The following is a 25772-nucleotide window of genomic DNA, read 5'->3' on the forward strand; positions in this document are numbered from 1 at the left end:
TTTTCCAGGCTCCTTCCATGTGTAAGACCCTCTACAAGGCAAGGGGTGGAGAGGAGACCAACCTGTGTTCCCATGAGACACTCTCTCAGTTGGGGATTTGCGTTCCTTCAAACATCTTTTCCTGCTGTCTGCATTTTTTTTCTATCATCTCACTTTGATTGAAGTAACCCACTGGCGGTGCAATTCCTCATTTATTTCCCAAAGTTTGTGCTAATTTGTAGGTCACCCTGAAGCCTCTGTTAATAACCAACACTGGAATTTCACTCATAAACGACAAGGTCTCTCCATGATCCTCCAGCAACCTTATGAATAAAGCAGCATCATCACCATTTTACCTGCAGAAGACCAAGTGTCAAAGAGGTTATGTGCATGGCTGAAGACCATTGGTAAATTTGGCACAAAGGTCCAATTCTAAAACCCACTCCTTTCCACTAAAGTATTTTTTTCTGCCTCTTTAGGGGAGCATTTCATTCTCACTTACACTGGATGGGTGGGGTAGAGAAAGAAGCCACGTTTCAGAAAGTGCATTTTGTTACCATTTGTTGGCTTCCACCAACATCTCTAAAACCAGTACTAACAACTTAAGGCATCTGAAAACTTTATCTCTGCTTTCACGCATCCATTCTCTCCCTTGCTAATGTGGAGGCTCCACTGGCTAATCTCTGATGCTCAAGCTGCCCCCGGGGGTGCACCCTGCAGAGGTGATCCCTCACCGCTCCCTGCACAATGACGAATTGTCCCAGCGGTGCGATGGACCAATTTCAGGAGGCAAGAGAACAAAAACCCAGGGAACTTAGTAATCCTGCAGCAACAACTAGAAAAGCAAACTCCAAGTATTATCAAGGGTCAGGCCCAAGCATGGAGACACTCCAGACTCTTTCTGTGTGTTGGAATTCCCACTGAGAGCTTCAGCCGTCCTCGCTGGGTTTTCAGTCTGTAATGTCTTACAGATTTCAGGGCTGGCCTCTGACAGCTCTGACATATCTGAACTAAGGCTAACCTCAGCTAGTTACTTGAAAGCCTGATAAGCTATACTGTACCTGTCAAAGCCTCTCTCCACCGAGATTCCCTCTCCATCTCCAATGGAGCAACCAAAAAAAAAAAAAGAAGAAGAAGAGGAAGAAAATGTATCCTCTTCTTTTGACTGGCATAATCTCCTCTGCATATTATCATTGCTGTTCTATTATTCTAAACCATAATTCATAAAAGAAAATATAGACCACTTAGTTGAGGGGAAAACATATCAATTCAATTTCTTTCAACTTTATAAAAGTTGTTGGCCCCTCCTGGAACATAAATTCCAGATAGGTAGGAGAGAGAGGAAGCAAAGTCCACATTGTCAAGAAATGAGACATATCAATTCGCCCCTCCAAAAGTTCAACAGGTTCTCTCTAATATTGCCCACAGTGGAAGTCGTTCCTGCCTTTGTCACTCTGTCCCCACGAGAGGTAACTGCAAACGCTCACCCACGTCCCTAACACCACCCTCGTGGTTGTGACCTTGGGGCCCCTGAGTTAGTGAGGAACCCAGAGCAAATCACAGAGAATCTTTCTGCAGAGGCCTAGGAAGAAAGGAAGAACCCGCTTCTCCACGTCTCTGTCCCCAGTCCTGACTAGTGAAGAGGTTTTACTTTAGATTATGGAACACTTAGGAAATTAAAGACTTACCCAGATCCGGTCAGGGTTTACAACAGTAAAGACTTTTGGAAAAGCAATACATCATGAAGAACCTGAAATCATAAACAATTTCTACCCTTTGCTAACTCTTTGCTGTTATAAGACCTTGCAAAGATACTTTTTATCTTTTTGTTGCAATACCTGTAAAAAAGAGCAAAGGCTGCAGCTTCCACTCAAGAGGACTGAAATAGGAAGTAATTTTAGAGTATTGTTGTAATATAAGGATTGCATAAATGTCAAATCAGAAAAGATACTGCAAATGATTTATTTCTCAGCAAATAAAATTACCCTGTTTAGACAAATACAGCTTCAAAAAGAAACTTGTAAAGAGGGCTTTCAGGCTAGGTCAGCAAAAATATATTTATCTGCCAGGGATATGGGGCTGCAGGCCACACCTCTGCCCTCTAGAAGCTTCAACTCAAGATACCTCACTTTTGGGGAATTCCCTGGCTGTCCAGTGGTTAGCACTCCACACTTCTACTGCAGAGGGCACAGGTTTGAGCCCTGGTCAGGGAGCTAAGGTCCCACAAGCCATGTGGGGAAAAAAAGAAACTCACTTCCAGAATGCTATTTTATATTTTACACGAATGTATTCTCATTTAAAAAATTTAAACAAAGAAGTTTTTTTAAAACACCTCGTTCCCATACCTATTTTTCTACCAGTCCCTCCTTGTCTTCCCAAATGTAACTCAGCTATTTGCTGTGTGTCCTGATGGGCAGTGTTCGGGGCATTTGTTTGCATGTGTGTATATAGTATCAGACTTTTAAATATACAGTTTCTTACTCAAGGATTAAGGTCTTTGACCTGAGGCACTTAAATATTAATGTGAGTCTCCAGATTAAAATTTAATCTCTGCAGGTAATTCGTGCCCTTTACACAGCAGAAGCTAACTCCACAGTAATTACAAAAGAAATCAGTACTGTAGTTAACTCTCAATTATCTGGGGACTCGTTTTCCAGTCTGGGAACTCCTGAGCCCTCTCTGCTTTTCCAGCTCTCCTTGGGTACCCTGTTTGGGCTATTTTACCTCTCATCAGCGCCTCATCCAGAAAGTAAACTGGTTAGATTGAAAAGACTCAAAGTATAATAGTTGCTACTCGTTGCCCTTTTCATCAGTGCATTCAAAAACAGAGAATTCAGAAATTACTTTTTCTCTGATTGCCTAATATAAGGTTTGAGTTTATCTGCAAATTCTACTCACTAACACCCCACGGCACACTTCTTCCGCTGCCCGTAACCACGGACAATCAAGGTTTGGCTTTGCTTGAGATTTATAGGGGAACATAGCTGGATTTCCCTCTCTACCCTGGTCTGCTCATGTCCAGTTGGCTGACGTTCAGGGCAAGGTGCCAGGCCTATATTTTGGGGAAGGATCATCCAGAGAGATGGGGCGGATGTGATTTGGCAGCTATGTGAGATCTGGCATGTGATTTTACGTGCTGTGGTGTTGCGTTTCTTAAATTCAGTACATGCACTTAGAAGGCTGTTCATCATCATCACAGAATACCCAGGCAGCATCCACTTGGCACTAGAGGCATTCAGAATGTCTTTTAAAAATAACATTTTAGTGAGAGGCCCGGGAGACGCACAATGGCGTGGCACAGCATGGTACTAACCCCTTATGCTCGTGCTGACATTTCATGGGAAATTAGGATATTTTTCTGTTTCTGAGGATCAGCAAGAATTCTGGAAAGACACAGGCTATGTTTTATAATTGTTTTCATTTATTCAGTGAAAGCAATGGCTAGCACATATTTTGAAATAAAACAATATTTCTTGAGTTAATAAAAATGAAGAAAACAAGAAATTAATATTATAACTTTGTCTTTGCTCTGCTTTTCTCTCTTTCTTATACAAGTCGCAAATAAGGAAGAAGAAATTTTTTTTAACCCCTCTTCTGAACAAAGCTCTCTTGCCCGTCGCTTACGAGTCTTTCCAGGCATATTTTCCACCCCAGGCTGAGATTTCGGATTTGTGATGATAGATTCTGGCAGGAGGTTTTTGGAAGACGTATCTCTATACCGTAGAGTGAAACGCCAGCACAGTGTTGTAGCCGAGTATGCTGTTATTTTGCTGTCATCAGAATAGATGCCCATGTGTCACTCAAGAGAATAACGGGGTCCCAAATATTTCTTTATATATATTCATTTATTATTTATTTATTTTCACTTATTTATTTCTGCTGTGCCTGGTCTTAGGTGCGACATGCGGGATCTTTAGATGCAGCATACGAGCTTCTTAGTTGCAACATGCAAACTCTTAGTTGCAGCATGCATGTGGGATCTAGTTCCCTGACCAGGGATCGAACCCAGGCCCCTGCATTGGGAGCATGGAGTCTTACCCACTGGACCACCAAGGAAGTCTCCTAAATATTTTTTTAAAGGATCCAAGGTGTTTTAACACCTGGGGTCAGTTTTGCAGGAAAAAGCAAACACAGAGCACGTGTGGTTGGTCCCTTGTCCCTTAAAATCATTGAGTAGCTGGCAAAGTTCAAGATGTATTGATGAGGTGTGTGGTTCATCTGATTTTCTACAAGGAGTTTGGTTAAGAGAAGCAATGCCATCCCATCGGGAGACCACCTTCCTGAGGGCTGAATTTCCTCCTGTGTCAAAAGAAGGTGGCTGGCTGATGACCTTGAAGGCCCCTTCAGAGCAAGAATTCTCAGCCTGCCAGCAGGGTTTTCCCTGCTTGGCCTTTTTCCCAGCAATAAAGTTATTAGAAGATTAGGAGGGGTGAGTAAAACGACAGGTCAGCATATTTTTGAGGGGTTCGTTTACTTTACCTGATGTCTTGTCCTCATGCAGAGCCCAGCCGAGTTCAGAGGAGTTGCTTTGAAGAAACAGACACAAGTTTGACATCATAATGTCATGTTAAAAAAAAAAAATGACAAGTCACTCCAGGTGTGGGTTTGTAGCATTTTAACCAACTGGTAACTCTATCTGCCTTCTTCCTTATCAATACCTAGGTTACTAAGGAAACAATTTATTTGACTAAAAATCATAAATAATAATAGGTATCTCTCACACTGCTGTGCAGATTAAATGAGATAAAAATAGATGCTAAACCCTCAACATGGTGATCGGCAGTAGTAAACAACCGATAATTGTTAGTTAGCTATTGTTGCATTGGTGACATCTCACTTTTGATAATCCCCTTTAATTTATGAAGCAATTTCACATTATTGCACTTAATCCAATCTTTCAGCACATATTTAATGAACGCCCACTATGATGTGCCAGACTCTGCTCTGAGAGTATAATTCTGACCAAGATTGGCAGAAGCCAGTTCCTCCCAGAATATATGTTCTGATTGGGTGAGGGGGAAACAGTAAACAAGAAAATACGGTATGGAGGGGGATCAGGGTTGGTAAGGATGGCAATTCGTTATTATACATGGAGTTGTCGGGGGAGGCCTCTCTAGTAAGGAGACATTTGAGCAGATGCCTGAAGGAAGTGAGAGGTGAGCCCTGTGGACCTGCATGGGAAGGGCATCCCAGGTGGAGGGAACAGCAAGTGCAAATGCCCTGGGGTAGAAAGGTGCTTGGCATGTTCAAGAAAGAGAAAGGAGGCCCATGTGCTGCAGCCAGGCAGAGTGGGGGGGAGGGGGAGGGGAGGGTCGTGAGAGGCTGAGGAGGGAGGCAGCTGTGGGGCTGGACCATGGAAGGATTCTGGTCTTTCCCCTGAGTGAGATGCAAAGCCTTTGGAGTGTCCTAACAGAGGAGACACCTGATCTGATTTACATGTTAAAAAAGGTCACTCTGGCTGTAATGAGAAAAATGGACTGAAATAGGGCAGAAGCAGAGCCAAACAATGAAGGAGGCCATTGTTAGAATCCAGACCAGAAAAAGTGGCTTGGTCTGGTGTCTTGGCCAGGGTTAGCAGTGGAAGCAGGGAGAAGAGGTCAGATTCTAGATCAACCTTCAAGGCAAAGTCAAGAGGATTTGCTTATGAGTTGCAGTTAAGGAAAGAGAAAAAGAGAGAAACCAAGGATGACTGAGGCCAAGCTTTGGGGTCTGGCAGTGGGAAGGTAGAATTGCCATTTACCGAGATGGGAAGACATTTACTCAAAACTCCCCCGTCAGGCCAGTATCATGAATGTGCCCCTTTCACAGATGAGGAAGCTGAGACACAAAGTTTAAACCTGACTAGCCCAGGATAAAGGGATCCTCACTGCCTTAAGACATAGATAAGGACTCAGCAAATGGCAGGGCCTCAGAAGCTCAGACCTTAAATTAGCCAAATAGAAGATTTTAAAAATTAAGTTTCTTAAAAAGCAAGCAATGCTATTTAACTTCTGAAGGTTATTCATTGCTGTTAGTTGCCCACTGCCTTGCAGGAGGGAAGGTAACTTCCCGAAAGTTGGCACTTCCTGGTCTCGTGGCAGGGCCGTGCTTCCATCGTGGAAAACGAATCGTTGGAGCTTCTACCTACAAACATCAGACCCGGTACCAGCCAGGCTGCCGAAGCCCCAGCACTGGGATAGAGAAGAAAGCTCAGCAGCTCTGGGGCTCAGGTGGGGCGGATGCAGGGGATGCAGGGGTCTGTCCACAGGAGGAAATCCCCAGGCCCGGGATTTGGGAGACACATAGAGAAGCTGCCCAGAGAACAAACTCATCCGCTCAGCTTCCACAGTCATACGGCATCCTCACAGCCCCGGTGCTGTGGGTTCTGTTGGAGCCCCCCACCCCCACACCGTCTCCATGGGAGGAAAGCAGGACCGGGAGAGGGGAGGGCACTCTCCGCGGATCCCCCGCCCGCCTGTGAGGGCAGAGCCTGCGCAGAACCCGCGTCGCGGTGAGACTCGAGTCTGCCCTCCCCACGCTTCCACGCCATCTCTCAGGACAGACACGGGACAAAGGAAGGTGGGAGATGCCCGGACACAACACGACCGCTGCATGGGGGGACAGTGAGTTCGATCGAACTTCAAGTGCCCCCCGCCCAACCTCGCCACCTCACAAAGTAAGAAATCTGGGGTGGGGGCATCAGTAACTAGACTTGGACTGCCATCCTGCCCCAAGTCAAAGCTTCTAACCAGCTTACGGGAGAGGAATAGTTGCTTCAGATCTAAGCTGCGGAGTATGTAAGGGCCCATTGGTAAGGATGGGGGAATCCCATTAGAATCTCTGCAGGAGATAACTCCACCTTCTCCGCCCAGTGAGCGAGTCTCCCGTCTCCTTGGGGGAAACTGGAAGGAGGCTGGTCCTCAGAGAGGAGACAGAACTGCATCAATCAAGTGAGTATGTATTCAGTGCTGACATGCCCAGAACTGCTGTACGCCAGCTGGAAATCCTGGTCCCTGCCACCCACTTGTTTATAATCTGGCTCAACAGATATGGACTCATATGAAATGCTTTGTAAGGAATGCACTAAGGTTTACCTGAAGGCTAGCCCAGGATGGGTCCTTAACAAATAGTTGCTGCGGGAATTGCTTGTTAAAACTTGTAGGAGTTCAGATAGAGGAGAGACCTGAGGGCCTTGGAGTTCCTGGAAGCTTCGGAGCTAGGGGTCAGGATATGGGATGTGTGCTGGACGGGGTCTCCGGCCAAGGGAGAAGTGTGAGCAAAACTTTTACACCACGGGTCCCAGGAAAGTGGACCATACAAGATGCCTGCATATCTTAGGTCTCCGTTGCACACTCACTTCTGTCATGCTGTGGGTGTCTTCTGATCTTTCTTACTGGTATAATGACCCACAGCCTCCCCCAAATTACATTTTATTCAAAGCAGAGACTGCAACATTGGGGTTATCAGAAAACCCTGTGACCTGCCTGGCTACCGCTGGAGGGTCCTGTCGCTGATGCAGAAGCTGTCCTGGCCAGCAGCAGGCTGTGGTCGCTCCTTGCCATCAGCTTGCCTTCCAGCTGTGGTAAGGCTGGGCGTGAGTTAGCTCCACAAGGACGTCTACGGGGGCATTTCCCCTAATCCTAAAGAAGCTTGAGCTGCAAACCCCACCAGACAGGCCCTTCCAAGCCCTGGGAGGGGTCCGGGAGTGTGTTCATACTGTCATGTTGTTTGTAAAATAGGCAAAAGTAATATATTTTAAGTGCAATCAGTTAAGACCACTTAGTATTTCCACTCCCACTTTTCTTTCGCTTCTCTGTGTCAGGTGGCGACGGGGTAGCCCCGCATTTTTGAGATGAGGCAGATGAGGACGCATTTAGGATGCATGGAGTTTAGCTGGATACATCCTGGTGGCTTGCCAGTTACTTCCCTGTATATTTAAGTTATTGCCAAGCCATCCTGGTATGGACATGGCTTCTAGGACCACTCCCATCACTCTCCCCACCTGGTGGTGTGATGGGAAAAGGCAGGGCCAAAAGGGGTATCTCAATATGCTTGTGCCCTATGGCACCTGGTACCTGAGGTACATGGGTTGTGGAGGAGAGAAGAGGTTTGAAATGAATGCAGCCAGAAGCTGGCCTGTGAAAATTTCTTCCAATCATCAGACATGTAAATGGTAAACCAAAGATTTGGTTCTCATTAACACCTAGTCAAAATGGCCTGCTCTCCTATCAAGATATTGTGCGGGTAAGGTCAGAGGTCCCTTCAGTAACAGAATGATCCTCCTGGCCCGGTGCTAAGCCACCAAGTGGTTAATGGCAGTAACAGGTCCTCAATTCACTAAGAGGATTTTACTGACCCCTTGTGGGAGACAGAAGTTGGTGCACCAATGAAGATCCTGGTTTGGGGTGCTTATTTTTCTACCATACTTCAGGAAAAAATTCAAGGAGCAGAAAGGTGAGGTATGTTACTAAGTGCTCAGGTTCTTCCCATTCAACTTGAAACTGTTATTTCTCACATCAACTTTTCTCCTGACACTCCAGAGCTCTCATCAAAGGCAGGAGGTGTGTGATGTCAGGTTGTGACACACTTGGTTGCTTAAAAAAAAAAAAAAAAAAAGGAAGAAGGGAGGGAGGCAAGATAAAAAAAAAAAAAGAAAACCAATTTTGGATCCTAGCATAGCTACTGACTAAATGAAAAACTGAACGATTTGTTTAACCTCTGAGCCTCTCCATCTTCACAGGTAAAATGAACCTCAGTTAGTGACTGCATCAGATGATGTGCATGGTAGGTGCTTAGTGTTTACGTTGCTGTCATTAAACAGAAGGATGTCATATTTACTCATACTCTTGATGCTCATTGGACAGTTACTTCACACTCTTTTAAAAAGAGAAAAAATCTGGAAGTTTCTCCTCAATGAACAATTTCCTCAGTTGGGACCAGGTCTGACAGAGCCTCTGACAATGCACACAGACAGAAAACACTTCTTGTCCAGGAAGCTTGGTTTCTCTTATGTGAGCAGAATTCCAGAGGAGGGGGCACAGAGAAACCACCTCCCCTCCCCAGTGAGGCCAGCAGGACCACCCTGGGCTCTGGTGTATGTCTTCATTTATCTTTCCATAGGAAATGCCTAAGGAAGTAAATTTCTCTTTGCTGAGACCGGAAGGAGGCAATTCCTATTTTCCCAACCTGCAGTGTGAGGTTCCTTATATTTTGGAGTCAGAAGCATTCCCAGGAAGTAATGAGATGGGGAAGAGGGGGTGCAGAACACAAAATTGGGTGTGCTTTCTCCCTAGAAAGGATGAGGGGCTGGGCCATGTCTCCTAACTCTTTCCCTTTCTTCCCAGAACAGGGGAGATGGGGCTGGAGGAAAACAGACACTGGATGAAACTGCAGAGACAGGGTTAGAGGAAACCAACAGCCACCCTGACCTCCCACTCACCAAGCCGGGGCAGCTCAGAAAAAGACTTTCTAGGCCACTCTCCCAAGGTCTCTCAGCTCTGGAATGATAACCTCTCCTATTTTTCCTTTCTTTGTCTCCCTCTACAGAGCAATTTTTTAAAAAATTATTCTATATGTAAGGTATTAAAAGTCATTGTTACTAAAATGTGAGAGGTTAGGTGGAGACCATACGCATAGTATGCATATTTGCGTTTTAAGAAGAAGGGGGTACCAATATATATGTGGGTGTATTTTCTAGTATTAAAATAAAAACAATGGAGGGTAAATAAACCATAATATTATTTATAGGGGAATGGAGAATGGAAGGGGCAGGAATAGAAGCTAGACTTCTATGAACATATCTTGCTTTATGGAACCGACTTTGGAAAAATGTACATATTTTACATAATTTAAAATGAAATTAAATAAATTAATGAATAAGGCAATTCCTAATATCCAAAAGTGAAAGTAAACCTGTGTACCCAGTTGGCAGGATAACTACACAGAGAGAGCTATCCAAAGGTCTTCAAAACAGTAATTTGACTAAAACATCCCCAGTGAGATATACTCTAACATTTAAAAAAAATGCAAAAAAAGTTTTAACTGTTTTCACAAATCATATTGTTGGTAATAATATTGTGATTGTGCAATAAAGCAAATACATTTATTAAATGGCTGAAAAGAGATGGAGAAATAAAATCGATAAGGCTAAATAAACAGCCAGTGGTCCTGAATTTGAATTAGAAGGTTTAGTTTTGCTTTTGTTTTTGTTTTGGCTCCACCTCGTGGCTTGTGGGATCTTAGTTCCCCAACCAGGGACTGAACCCGGGCCCTTGGCAGTGATAGCACAGAGTCCTAACCACTGGACCACCAAGGAATTCCCGTATGGTTCAGTTTGAACCCATGGCACATTTTTTTCTTAAAGATGTTCCTAGCTCCTTCCACTGAAAAGGCCACAAAACAATGACCAACCCAAAAGCACTGACACCCCTAATGCCCAAATTGTGGCCTCTAGATGTCCTTTATCACTAAACAGAGGTGGACTCCTTGGAGAAATGTTCTATTCCAGGTCTGCGCAGAAATGTACAAGATGTGACGGGAAATCTTATCATTTCAGAAAGTAAGGAGGCTCCCAAAGATGAACAGGTTTGTGTCAGTAGAACTCAGGAGCCAGTTTGAATAACTTTCCACCGACCAGAGATGCGACAGTTTAACTGCAATATACGGAAACGTATAAAATATTTAAATCCGTTAATTAAAAATATTATTAAAAAAAGAAGGGTTGGGACTTCCTAGGTGGCGCAGTGGTTGAGAATCCGCCTGCCAATGCAGAGGACAAGGGTTCGATCCCTGCCCCAGGAAGATCCCACATGCATGGAGCAACTAAGCCCATGTGCCACAACTACGGTCTGCATTCTAGAGCCCATGTGCTGCAACTACTGAAGCCTACGTGCCTAGAGCCTGTGCTCTGCAACAAGAGAGGCCACCACAATGAGGAGCCCGCACACCACAACAAAGAATAGCCCCCCACTCGCAGCAACTAGAGAAAGCCCGTGTGCAGCAATGAAGACCCAACACAGCCAATAAAATACATAAATTAAAAAAAAAAATACTGGTCATCTTTGGAGGATGCTAAGGATCAACTCATTAACCCTGCTTTTCTTTTAAAAGGTCTCACGGGTATATATACTGTGACGAAGCAAAGCCCAGCTTCACTATGATAACTGTGAGGGAGAGGGGCCATCCACTGATTGGGAATGGCGGGAACTGAATACATCCTGGTTAACAGGTTGGACAGGTCTAAGATGATGCTTAGACACTCAAACCAAACTTTCCATTTCCTGAAGAAAAGCCATGGCAAGCAGGGTCACTGCATAATATTTGTGGGGGTCACCAATATTCTTTTTAAAAAAGAATAGAAATACAATTCACATACCATAAAATTGACCACTTTAAAGTGTACCATTCGGTGATTTTTAGGTAGTTGTGCAACCATCATCACTATCTCATTTCAGAACATTTTCATTACCCCCAAAAGAAACCCTGTAATAGCAGTCATTCCCCATTCGCTCCTCCCCGAAGTCACTGGCAATCACTGAAATCTACTCTCTGTATAGAATCATGTCTGTTTCCCAGACATTTCATATAAATGGAATCATATAATATGTGGCCAGTCTGTGGCTTACATTTTTTTAATACAGTCTTTTGCAAAGCATAAGTTTTTAATTTTAAAGGAGTCCAAATTATCAATCTTTTCTTTCATGTGTCATGCTTTTAGTGTTGTATCTAAAAACTTATAACTAGGGAGTTCCCTGGTGGTCTAGTTGTTAGGACTCAGAGCTTTCACTGCTGTGGCCTGGGTTCAGTCCCTCGTTGGGGATCTCCTACAAGGTGCATGGCAAGAAATAAAATGAAAACATACATACATACACACTAAACCCAAGGTCACTTGGATTTTCTCCTGTGTTATCTTTCAGAAGTTTTATATTTGGCATTTTGTATTTAGCTCTATGATCCATTTTGAGTTAATTTTGTGAAAGGTATAAGGTCTGAATCTAGATTTTTTTTTTCCCCTGCATGTATTGGGTTGGCCAAAAAGTTTGTTCAGGTTTTTCCATAAGATGTTACAGAAAAACCCAAAAGAACTTTTTGGCCAACTCAATATATTCCCAGTTGTTTCTGTAACCATTTCTTAAAAAGACTATCCTTTCTCCATTTCATTGCCTTTGTTCCACTGTCAAAGATCTGTTGACTCTTATTTGTGTGAGTCTATTGCTGGGCTCTCTATTCTGTCTGATCAATCCATTTGCTCATTCTTTTTGCCAGTATCACAGTCTTGATGACTTTTTTAAAAATAGAGATACAGTTGATGTACAATGTCTTGATTACTTTATAGTAAGTCTTTAAGCAGATAGTGTTTTCCTACGACTTGGTTCTTCTTCAGAATTGTTTGGCTATTCTGAATCTTTTGCCTTTTCATGTAAACTTTAGTATTGGTTTGTTGATGTCCATAAAATAACTTGCTGGAATTTTGTTTGGGACTGCATTGAATCTATAAATGAGGTTGGGAAGAAGTGACATCTTAACAATACTGATTCTATCTAAAAACAGAATATCTCTCCATTTATTTAGATTTTTAAAAATTTCTTTCATTAGAGTTTATAGTTTTCCTCATATAGATCTTGTACATATTTTGTTATATTTATACTCCAGTATTTCAGTTTTTTGGGTGCTAATATAAATGGTATTGTTTTAAGTTTCGAATCCCAATTGTTTATTACTAGTATACAGAAAAGCAAAGTTACTTTTGTTCAGTAACTTTGTTCTTGCAACCTTGCTATAAATGGTTATTAGTTCCAAGAGTTTTCTTGTCAGTTCTTCTGGAATTTCTACAGACAATCATGTCATCTGCAGATACAGTTGGTTTTATTTCCTCCTTTCCAATCTGTATAGCATTTACTTCCTTTTCTTGTGTTATTGCATTAGCTAGGACTTTAAGGATCTTCCTTGGAGCAGGGATCCAACCTGTGTCCCCTGCATTGGCAGGTGGTTGCACTGCACCACCTGGGAAATCCCAAAAGGTTATTAGTTATTGATTCAATTTCTTTACATGAAACTACTCAGATTATCTATTTCTCCTTGTTTCGTAGTTTTGGTAGATTGTGAGTTTTGGTAGACTGTGCTTTTCAAGGAATCAGTCCATTTCATCTAAGTTATCAAGTTTGTGGGCATAGGGTTAATTATCTTCCTAATGTCTGTGGAATCTGTAATCATGGCAGCCTTTTCATTTCTGACATTAGTCATTTGTGTTTTCTCTTTTTCTTAGAAAACCTGGCTAGTTTTATCAATTTTATTGATCTTTTCAAAGAAGTAGCTTTTGGTTTCCTTGATTTTCTGTATTGATTTCCTGTTTTCAGTATCACTAATTTCTGCTCTAATTTTGTGAATTTTCTCCTGGTTAATTTGAATTTAATTTTTTCTTCTTTTTCTAGTTTCCTAAGATGGAAGCTTCATTTTAGATCTTTCAGTAAGACATAACAAATTTTCCTTTAAGAGCTACTTTCACTGCACCCCTCAAACTTTGGTAAGTTTTGTTTTTATTTTCATTTAGTTCAAAATATCTTTTAATTTCTTGAGACTTCTTTAAGCTATGTTATTTGGAAGTATGTTGTTTAATCTCCAAAAACTGTGGGATTTTCCAGCTATTATTGATTTCTTAATTCTATGGTGGTCTGTGAGAATACTGTGTATGATTTCTCTCCTTATATATGTTTCATTTATTCCTTCTCTAATGCTCTCCCTTACTTGGTTAGAGCTGAGTTTCTGACCAGTATTATTTTCCTTCTCTCTGAAAATCTTTAACAATTCTCACAAGGCCACTCTGCTGGCAACAAATGTCAATTTTTATTTCTCTGAGTCTTTGTTTCTTCTTCACTGTTGAAGGATAATTTCACTGGATACAGAATTCTGGGTTGATGGGTTTTTTCTTTCAACACCTTAAATATTCTGTTCCACTCTCTTCTTGCTTTGAGTGATGTCTAAGAAGTCTAATATATTTGCTCCTTTATAGGTAAAGTTTCTCCCTCCTGCTCTAGGCTGCTTTTGAGATTTTCTCTTCATCTTTGATTTTCTGCAGTTTGGATATTATATGGATGTATGTCAATATTTGGTATTCATCCTGCTTGGTGTTCCCTGAGTTTCCTGCATCTGTGGTTTGGTGACCATCATTAATTTGGGGGAATTCTCAGTCATCATTGCTTCAAATATTTCTCCTGTTCCTCTCTCTCTTCTCCTTCTGGAATTCTCATTAAACATGTTATACCTTCTGAAATTTTCCCACAATTCTTGGATAGCTTGTTCCATTTTTTTATTCTTTCTTGCTCTCTGCTTTTCAGTTTTGGAAGTTTCTACTGACCTCTCTTTAAGCTCAGCATTCTTTCCTCAGCCATGTCCAAGCTACTGATGAGCCCATTAAAGAAATTCTTCATTTCTGTTACAGTGGTTTTTGCTTTTTGTTTTTGTTTCTGTTTATACCTCTAACATTTACTTTTGATCCTTTTTTAGAGTTTGCATCTCTCTGCTTACATTACTTATCATTTTGGATGCTGTTTACTTTTTCCATTAGAGCTCTTGTCTAGGAGTTAGGCTGTATTTCCTGTTTGCTGTGGCTATACCAGAGGCTAAAATTTCTGGTATCCGTTTTTATTGTCTCCATTACTGTCTTTGGGTTTCCCTAGAGACTTATTAAATGGTCTGAAACGTGCTGTTCTTTCCGTTGTAGTCCTGTCACTATACAGCAGCCCTCCTGATGTGTGGGGAGAAGAAAGAATTTGATAGTTCTATGATTAGGTTTCAATCTTTTAGTGAGCCTCTGGCCCCTGAGATGTCAACTCCACAAGTGCTTCTCAGTATTTTTTTTTTCCCTTTAGGTGAGCCAGAAAGGTTACAGTGGGCTGGAGTTGAATATCTGCCTTCCCCCAAGTAGAAGCCTAGAGTGGACTCGAGTTGGGTATTTTGTCAGTTAGGCTCTGGCAACATAGTTTCACTTAAGGGCAGGCCTTGTTAAGGTTAACAGAATGTTGTGGATGTATGGTTACTTCCTCCCTCCCCCTACCAGAAGCACAAGGGGCTTTTTTCTGATCCTTATTGTGAAAGTCTGATAGGCTCCCTGGTGGTAAAATTCACAAAAGTGTGGGGACCATCCTGGAATTTTAATTCTTACCTTTGTCCACACTGAGCCTCCAGCAATTCAACAATTAGAGTTTAGGGTTTCCTATCCTGACACCAGGTCCAGCAGTGATTTTGGCACCTGGCCTGCTTCAGGAAGCTGTGATTCTTTTTATCTGCCTATCTGTCTACCATTTTTGAAGCAGTGGCTTGTCCTGTGACTTCAATTTCCTGGTGGATCAAAGAGCTGTTAATTTTCTGTTCGTTCTGTTTTTTTTCTTTTTCTTGTTGTGAAGACAGAGGTGTCAACTTGCGAGCTCCTTACATGGCAGACTGGAAACAGAAGTGCAAACTTGTTTTCTAAAGGACAATAACTATTGAGGTAACATGTAGGCAAGACTGAAGTGAGAAGGGGCTGTCATAGTGAGATCAGGTAGAACACTTCTGAAATTATCCATGAAGAGCTCATGAGTCCTTGACAAAAGCAGTGGGAGTGAAGATGAGGACTAGATTCAAGAGATATTTCCAAAGAAGCAAAACAGGATCCAGCAAATAATTAGATGTGATAAAAGTAGTCAAATATGACTGAAGTTTTGTTTAAGAAACTGGATAATAAAGATAATACTATTACTTAACACAAGAATACTAGAAATAGTCAATTTAAGGTTGGGACATACTAGGTTTGATGTGCCTGGACATCTATTAAAATACGACCAAAGTAAGTTGGAAATAGGATATAGATATAGGATATAGAATCAGGAATCTTCCAAACATATGGATGGTAATTGAGCCATAGTAATGATGAGATCACTGATACAGAACATAAAGAGGAATAAGGAACAGCATGTTAGCACTTCATAAACTAGGGTTATCTCCACCAGAAACATTCAGAATTTTGAGCAAATTATTTCCGCTGAGATTCATCTCACATTCATATGGGAACTGCCTGTAAACCACTTCTGTTAATCTTGGTGGACTTAAGGTAACCTCTCAATGAGATCTTATCAGTTCTTTAAATCTACTGTTGAGAACATTTTCTCAACATGTAGAACATGTAGTAAATACAGGCCCAAATTCCCATCTATACCTTGGTGGGCAGAATACGCCAACCCCACAAAGATGACCTTAGAACCTATTAATACGTTACGTTACATGGCAAAATGGAATCAAGGTTACTGGTGGGTTAAGGTTGCTTATCAACTAAAATTAGAGATTATACTGGATTATCCAGATGGACCCAATGCTGTAACAAGGATCCTAAAAAGTGGAAAATTTCAAGAGGCAGAAGAAGCACTGTCTGGGTGATGCAATGTGAGGCTCAACCGGCCATTGCTGGCACTGAAGACGAAAGTGGACCAAGGAAGGTGGGCTACCTCCGGAAACTAGGAAGAGCAAGGAAATGGATTTCCCCCAAGAGCATCCAGAAAGCCCTGACAACAACTTGATTTTAGCCCAGGGAAACTCACATCAGACTTTTGACGTCCAAAATTCCTACTGTGTTAAGCCACTACGTTCACAATTAATTTGACACAGCAGCAATAGGATGTTAACACAATACTCCTGTGCTATTAAATACATACTAAGGGCATATAATCTTTGTGAACTTCAGTCTTTCTGCAGTATGGTGTGGTCATGGTCAGCAGCCAAAGGCTGTTTCTCTATTTTTGTATTAAATCAGGGTTAAATTCACCTATAAAAGCTTTTCCCAAACTGTATGTCAGTGTTCCATTCAAGATATTAGTTGGTGCTCTGTGGAAATAAAGAAGAGAGAAAGAAAGTGAGGTCAATAGTCTTAAATATATGAGAAATTGTATTTATACTGATTGAAAATCTGCCTTTCAGAGTTGCCATATTTAAGAATGCAAGGACCTGGTGTGAAGAGGCATTTTAAGCATGAACGCATGACATCTGATTAGAGCATTAGTGCAAAGGCAGCACTGCCCAGCGGTCACAGTGATACATCAACTCAGGGACTGATGGATGGTCACTGTTCCAGGCCTTGTCTAATCTTTTCATATAATGTTTTGTCCTTAAAATAAAAATAATTTATCAACTAGTTTTGTTATAGAGAGAAAAACTATTAGCCAAATGACCATTCTTTAGCGATTAATTTATCTGAGAGATCATTTTTGATGTTCTACTTTAATCCATGCACTCATTCTCTCTTATAAATGCCTATCACAGCTCTGTAATGCACCATTTAAAAGTTTTCATTATTAGTAAGTCTGGGAAATGCTACACTATAAAACTAACAATTTTAACTTCTCTGAAGAATGAATATCAATGACAAAAAATAGAAATCAGATTTTCTAAAATGGCTTTATTTTAAAAACCTATACAGAGTTTCAATTTAATAAAAAATATTGCCATGAAATATCTAATTATACAGCAACATAAATAAACCCCCAAATACAGTTAATTAGAGGTTATCCAAAAATAGATTCACAATTTTAAAGTTGGAATACGTTTTTTTCAAATAAACAATTTTAAAAGGTTTTGTTTCAGATGGTTTTCCTCTTAAACATCAGAGCTACACATAATCTTTGAACTAAAACTAGACAATCTCTCAATAACTTCACAAATAAGTGCTTCTATTAGTGTGAAAAAATAAAATAACCCCCAAACCCTTCAATTACTGATTTAGTCACAAAATGCTAACAAGCCAAGTAAATCACTGTTTTAATATGTGTACCTCTTGAAAATGAAATCTACATCTGAGTTGTGAAGTGTAATAAACTTTTTATAGAAGTTTCATAACTTCATAACTAGTCAATTTATTTTCTATCAGGTTTATCCTATGCAGACTACTTTCACAATATCTCTTAATCCTGAAAGAATGTGAGGTGTTAAAACAGAAAACCTTCTTTGGCCCTATAGGTAGAGAGGTACCTTGAATGTAAACAATTCCAATGAGAGCCTTCTAGATGTGGGCACTGGTGTCTTGTATAGAGTTGGAGATGTATTTCCTTGTTTCTCAAAGACATGATAATATCCTTCCCAATAATAAAAGATTTGATGTACTGAGATTTGTTTTCAAATGCCACAAGAATTAAAATTCATGTATACATCTATAAAGAACAGTTTCAAAAGATCAGAGAAAAGCATTATATAATGATATTATATCATAGGCTTTATTAATGGTAAATGTTTGCATTCATTTTTAAAAGCTTAGCTCTTGCTAAGCATCTTTAAAGCAAAAGCTAATAAACAAGAGTCATTTGCCATACAAAAACTATATTCACAAACAAGACTTTAATCAAGTGAAAGCTAAAAAACACTGGAAAAAATACAAAGCAAAACACTGCTATGAGTCGATTAAACCGTCTTCTATCACTAAATATAATGTATTTAGAATGATACAAGCATACTGAAAAGAAAATCAATTTTGTGGATTCAGTCTAAGTAAGACCAGCGTTGTGTCATGCAATTCATAAATTTCTTTAAAAAAAAATTTTTTTTAACCGAATCACTTGAACAAAAGGTCTTCTTTTCATTTGAGGAGAAGACAACCTGTTTTCCAAACAGATTCTCCTTTTATACTAAAACAGCAAACTGTATGAACTCTGGCTCCTCTTCCTAGGTGCTACTTATACATGACTTTGCATAATGACTTAACACAGAAGTACTTTTCTGGTAACAGTGTCATGGCCATAAACAATTTAAAAGAAAACAAATTATTAAGTGCAAATCTGAGAAAGCTTCCTTTAAAGAATTACCCAAACCCAGCACACAAGCAGTATCGCTATCACATGAGCTAAGAAGTACAACTTGTGAATGTGTATATGATGATATACGCACAGTAAAAGACCACCTTCTATAAAGCTGTAGTAGTGTTGCCAAGTTAATAATTCTTTCAAGGCACTGAAGAATTATGCAGATGGATTTTCCAAACTATAACTGACAATTGCTTAAACTGTTAAAAAGCCCTGAGTCAGAACTTTTGATAGTGTCCTAAAATTTCAGACAAAATGGCACATTTCTTTATTCTACAGAAAATTACAAAACCATTTTGCTTTTTGGAGGAAAGAAGTCATGTTTATGAAACAAAATCAAATAGGCTGCACAAGAAAAGTAAAATATTCAGCAATATTATCTTTCTTACACATTTTGTGTCATCTGTAACTTGTAGTTATGGATTTAGGCACCAAATTGATGTGGCAAGTCACCTTTCTTGTACCTATTGCTTCCTCAACAAAATAAACATCTCAATTTTAACCTCAGGTTTCCATCTCCTCCTTAGTCACAAATATGAATAAATGCTGAAAAACTAATACTCTGACAGAAAAGGAGGTAGAAAATGCCAATGTAGCAACTTACAATTTTAATTCACCAGTTCTACTATCTAGTTCATATTTTTATACTCTAGTTTCACCCACACAAAACATTTATCAGCAAATTGAGGCTCAATCTAAGAAATTTCCCTCCTCACTATAGCAAAGCAATGTATACATGAGACAGCATTAAATAGTTTTTCCTCAAATTTAATGTTTTAAAGAAGTACAACTGTAATTATTAATACTGTTATAGTTTTATATATGTTAAAGTTCCAAGGCTATACATGATTATCAAGTAATATCAGTAAGCATTCCTATCATAATATTCAAGCAAAAATTAGGTTGCCTTTCTGAGAGAAAAATATATTTTGAAACAGTTACAAGTAGACAAAGAAAACTGACATTTTCAACAACAAGGCACACAAAATTTGTGAAAATCTATTACCTTCCCAATTTAGTACAAATTCAAAGCTAACCTAATTCTAATGTTTAAAATGTGTTTTTCCCCTCTAGCTCAAAATGAAATAACAAATCCTTCCAATTAACAGATATTTAAAACCTACTCAATTACAACGGATGATAATTGGGAGGGAGGGGAAAAATTCTATCTTCCCCAAATTCAATATTTACCATCACTTTAGATCTTGCAAACACTAAGAAACTCTTAAGATAATTCAGGTGTTTCTTGATTTATATTTAATCAAAATTCTATTCCACTAGAGGAGGGAGAGGGGGATTGTTGCTTAATGGGTACAGAGTTTCAATTCTGCAAAATGAAAAAGTTCTGGAGATCTGTTTCACAACAATGTGAATATACTTAACACTACTGAACTGTGTGCTTAAAACTTGTTAGGATGGTAAATTTCATGGGTGCTTTTAACCATAATTTTAAAAACGGAAAAAATTCTATTCCGAAATTCAATTTTTACACAAATTATTCCTATAAATATTTTAGACACTAAGAGGATAAGTGCTTTTCCTTTCGGATTTTTTTTTAAACAAACTGTATTAAAGTCTATAATTTCCAAAGCAATTGTCAATTAAACTACATTAAAAACTAGCTGAAAGACCCTTTATTCAATTGAATATATTCTTTACACTTACTGTTTTGACAAAATCTACATGATTCCCATTTTTCTCTAAACTCAAAAACTGACTTTTCTTTCTTGCTTGCTACAACCCCTACCGTCCTCCCTATCCAACTCCATCACCAACTGTCCTAGTTCATAAGTTTAAATAATTCTTAGTCCAAAAGGGTCCAAAACTCACAATAAACAAAGAACAGCAATGGGGCAACACATAACTCTACAACACAAGAGTACTTCTACACAGTCTATTTCTACCATGTAAAAATGACCTAGCAAGCTTTGACATTTGAATTGGACAAATCTTAAGCAGCATGCATTGCAATATGCTAGAATGCTCTTATAGGCTAAAGCCATCAAAGATATAAATTTAAGAAAGTTATTTTCAACATTATCAATTAATTTTATGCCTCAGTAGCTAGATGGTCAATCTGCAATGTTTAAAATTACAAATAATCAAGCATAATTTGGCCAGCTAAACTAAAACACTTGTGTAATATAATATTCCTATACTAATACAAAATGATCTCTTGAAAAACTTTCTTGCTCCCAACAAAATTAAATACGTATAAACAGTAAGAATGTTAAATTATGTGAAGAAAAACTATTAGAATAGCACCATCTGGTAAGTTGTGTGTAAGTTTTGGGTAACAAAGCTGACAATGTTAGAATAAAAAAAAAATGTGGTAAGAGTAAGGGGGTTCAGAGAAGAAATCCAAATACTACTTAATGACGACTTTCTAAACATTAGGAAGAAATGTTATCAGTATCTTTATATCCCTTCTTTTTTTAAGGGAATACTTCAAATATACAATGGCTGCATGATAAATTCTGTATGTACTAAGAAGCTGACAATTTTTTTCACCATTGTGTATCTTGCCCCTGAAGCCCAATAAACATTTTTGAATGAATTCATGTTGGTTTTAGTTTTTCTTAATGATTCTAGGAAAAGCAAAAGCTCTCTTGAGGCACAAGATAAAGAAATGATAATGACAAGGAAATACCCTGATTGGGAAAGTAGAGTAGAAACATAATAAGAGGTAGCAGTTTCACAGAGTTAGAGGAAAGCCACTAAACAATTAAGTTCTTAATCTTATTCTCTCTCACAAACTGAAAATAAAAATAATTTTTCAGATGCTTAAAAACACGAATAGAGAAACATTTTCTTTTCACTAGACAAATTTCAAAGTGGTACAAACACAGAAAACCCACAAGTACATAGCACTATAATTACAGTGACTTTATGACTTTTGTAATAGTTTATAAGTTATTGTATTTTTAATACAGAGAAAATAAACTAGTCTGGAAGATGAAACTGCCTTTTAGGGATATAAGTTTAAGCCGTGCAGCTCAGAAGACAAATAACAAGGATTTAAATGAAGTAAAGCTCCTGACCATACTATTCTCTGATTGGCCAAGCTATGGCTGAATCAGTCAGGGGCTCCCTCCTTACAAGCTGATCTTGTGGAAGAGAGATGGGCAGCCTCTGGCATGGAAGAGAAGGAAAACCCTGACTTACACTGTTTTCAAATCTGAAAGAAAATAGTCTGTCTCTTTATGTGAACATCATCAGACAGATGTTCTTTTTATAACTTCAAAATACGGCTTAAACAACAGCCTCAGTGGCCCATTATTAGATAACTGCGTAGATGCAAGATAAATTTTCAAATTTAAAATTTATAAAAATTTTACAGTTCTAAATAAGTCACTCGGCTAAACACAGATACGAATTACCAAGACTATAAAGTCAGCCAGCAAAATGCACCACTGTTTCCACCAGGACTTGCAGAGGCAGCAGTCACTAATTAGCCAGAAATACGATGCTATGACGGCTAGAGACCTTGTACTTTCAAATTTAGTTGCTGCAGCAGAAAAACTGAAATAAGAACCAGATTCAAAGGGGAAAAAACCTACAAAAAATATAACTATCCTTAGGAGTAAACTTATACACAGTATATAGCAGATACTACTGTAAACAGCTGATATTTTATAATCTAGCAGCAATGAACCCCAAAACACTCATTTATGTGTATATTCATTCTAGACACTGAAAGATTACTCACTCAAAAGAGAAAAAACAACTAGACACTCTAGAGTAATCAAAACAAAAACACAGGTAATCAGACTATTTCTGTAAATGTCCCAGTCATTTTTTCTAAAGTATTTATCACTGGTTATTCACCAGGTCTTGGATATTGCTGGCAGTTAAAATAACATCCCCACCATTAGGTATGAAGAGAGACTGTGTTCTTTACAGTAAGCTCTACTCTCTGAGAGAGAATGGAAGCCAGGCCTATGATGAAGGTAGACTCAGCAAAGCTGGCAGAATTAACAGACGCAGAGGAGAAGGACCACTGCCTTTGAACAACGCATCACCCTTCTCGGATCACTGCCACTCAGCACATTAGAAAAGCTAAACTGAACCTCAGAGGTCCAAACAGGGCAATACCATTTCACTGGTCAGATCAAGCTGGATAAGTAACCACAGGAGAAACTGAGGCACACTTCTCACAGATTTTTTTTAAAAAGCTGGCTGAACAAAACAGTGTACAAATTAACATAAGAAAGGCAACTGTTAGCAGTCAGTTAATAGGTACTCCTTTACTGGATGACTCCCCCACCCCCTCTAGGTCCCCACTATGATTGCTTAGTTTTCCTTTTCAAGTCTATCAGCCATTTTGAAACTGACAATTTGATTCAAGTTGAACAATTTTCCTTTGAATCCAGAAAATAAGTTAAATGCAAAGTCACTATTCTCTCATTCTACATTTCCATTTACTTTAAGAACTTAAAAACAATCAGTTGGATAATTTTGTTATCTTAAAAAGAGAATCCTCTCTTCAGTATTCCCTCCACCATGCAGAACTTGTACTACAATTTTATCGTATAACCTACGTGACATAATGGTTTGACTTGCCACTTTCATTTGATGCATGACTTTTCTGAGTACCTGTGTCAACTCACTGTGTAAAATCATGATAAACTGAAAGATAGCTGATCATAAGGAAGTATATCCTTTGAGTTCTAACGAATTTATAAACTATAAGAGAAAATGCAATAAAAACAAAAATAACAGGACATCCTTAAAGGATTTTCCCCCTTAGAATTCAAAGGTAAATTACCTATGAATTACATGGATTTGATGTTTCAAATTGAAAGGAAAAAAAAAATCAAAAAAACGCAGCTTCAAACACTGTTTTGTAGAGTTGTTGTTGTTCTGGTATATTTACAGTCTAATTATGCTCCAGTAAAGAAACTATGATATTAAAAATTAATTCATTAGAACCTCCAACTCACTTAAAAAGCTCACTAAGATCTCATGACCAAATACTTTAGCTAATAAAACACACTGAGTTTCTTAGTTAATACAAAAGAATCCTTCGTTCAATAGCCTTTCGACAAATGGGACATTCACTCATTCGGTCTCCACAGAGCTGGCACGTTCCATGGCCACAAAGGAAAATCATGTTCTTCAGACGATCCAAACACACAGGGCACATTGTCTGGAATGTGAGATAACAAAGAAAGTAACAAATGCTGAGACATTTTCTATTTTGAAAGTGTAATGTGACAACTCTGTAACATCATCAATTTTCTTTTATTGATTCAGTCAATTTTTTGTTGCTTTAAAATTTTAAACAGTTAAAATATCATCCTTATAAAACAGAAATATAGGTTGTACTGTCAGGTCAGTATAAAAGGTACTATTATAAAATAAATGCTACGTTAAAAATAGTATATAAAATTAAAAATGCAAGTGCCAAAATCTAATAGGAAAAGAATGAAAATAGCCCCATTCAGTCTGACTCAGGTTCTCCAACTCTGGGTACTATGCTGTTCTTGTATGAAAATAACACAATATATCGGGGGGGGGGGGGGGGAGCAGTGAAGAGATGTTGCTAAGAACACACACACACCACATGACCCAGTCTCAAGGCCTGTATCACTCCCACTTCAAAAAAGAGGAACCTGAGGCTCAGTGGGGTTAAAGACTTCCCAAGGCAAACCAAGATGCGAACTCAGGACCACATGGCCCCAGAGCTCTGGCTTTTAAACATGATGCTGCACTACATTATTTTCAAGGTAGACCCCCTTAGTTAAAAACAATTAACCTTCGTTACATATTGATGAATGTAAAACTTCATCAACTTGGAAGATTTAGGGGTCTAGTTCAGTGAAATTTTCTAGAAAATCACATATTTACTCACAAAGCACATTTTACATTTTATATTTACAAAAACATATTTTACCTTAATATATCATAATACTTCATTCTGAATTATACCTTTCCCAAATAACATAGAAATGAAATAATTAAATAAAAATATCTAGATTAATAAACCAGGCTTAAAGCCTATATGAAAAGTTAGTTACCAACTCTGACAATACCAGAAATCACTGTGAAAACAACAGAAAAAAAGAGCTGTAGTCTAATTTGCTAGCTCCATTCTTTCAAAGTAAAGTTTCACATTTATCTTTGAAGTTTTGAGAAGCAAAGCTGTAGAAAAATCGTAATTTTTCACTTTAAAAAGCCAAAGCAACTTTTTAAAATTAAATTAAAAGTTTCTTTTTCATTAAACTTTCCAGAGGTCTATGTAGTTAATTAATAACTTATTTCCAAAAGTAAACACATCTATGCAGTACAGGTTAAGTTACTTTGGATTAATATATCTTTAATAGCACATAAAATTAATCTTTGTCTTTTAAAGAGACATTGGGGTAATAGAGGAGATTTAAAGGAGATTTAAAATTTAAAAAGAAACTTATTCAGAATGCTTTCTTTTGGTAACCTTGAAGGGGGTCCCTGAAAGAAATTTCAACATTCCACAGAAAATGAATTTTAACTGTTTAAATACTTTCATGATGAAATATGGTCATGAAGATTATTTAAGAAAGAAAAAACTTCAGACAGAAAAGACAAGAGTGAGACTCTTAACAACTGCATGGCAACACTGATGCGACTGCCAATCTTTGCTGCTCAGTCCTTTGAATCAAATCAGATTTAATTGCTGGGTCAAATGGTAAGATAAGGGGGAAAAAAGACTTTTTACCAGATACCTACAAGTTTTAGGTAACTTCTTTATTTTATTGTTGCTTTTATTAAATATCAAGCAGATATGAAAGAGTAGTTCTGTTGGTACATATAAGATAAAGAACCATACAACCACCACCCAGTTTAAACGCATATATCTTCCCCAGCCTCACTAATAATCACCATTCTGAGTTTTGCAGTTATTTACCTTTCCCTTGCTTTTCTTTATGGGTGTGTGTGTGTGTGTGTGTGTGTGTGTGTGTGTGTGTATCCTTTTCTCCTTTTTATTGAAGTATCACATCTACACAGAAATGTGCA

General features: G+C 38.8%; 1 protein-coding gene across 3 annotated transcripts in view; it reads right to left on the bottom strand.

Moving 5' to 3' along the window:
- MIB1 (MIB E3 ubiquitin protein ligase 1) overlaps window positions 1-25772 on the bottom strand; it is a 159949-nt gene that overhangs the window by 24350 nt on the left and 109827 nt on the right. Inside the window, exons 21-23 of one of the 3 annotated variants that reach the window (XR_009047881.1) lie at window positions 17953-23925; window positions 16754-16812; window positions 63-335 (exon numbers count right to left, since the gene is read on the bottom strand). Coding sequence is in view for 1 of the 3 variants with exons in the window: in XM_057698018.1 (XP_057554001.1) it covers window positions 23785-23925 (141 nt within the window). In the remaining 2 variants the exon portion in view is untranslated. Of the gene's footprint in view, window positions 1-62; window positions 336-4485; window positions 4506-16753; window positions 16813-17363; window positions 23926-25772 lie in introns of those variants that run through there. The other 2 variants (XR_009047882.1, XM_057698018.1) reach the window with 2 other exon arrangements.

The sequence above is a fragment of the Hippopotamus amphibius genome, chromosome 11 (genome assembly GCF_030028045.1).
Source record: "Hippopotamus amphibius kiboko isolate mHipAmp2 chromosome 11, mHipAmp2.hap2, whole genome shotgun sequence".
NCBI lineage: Eukaryota > Metazoa > Chordata > Mammalia > Artiodactyla > Hippopotamidae > Hippopotamus > Hippopotamus amphibius.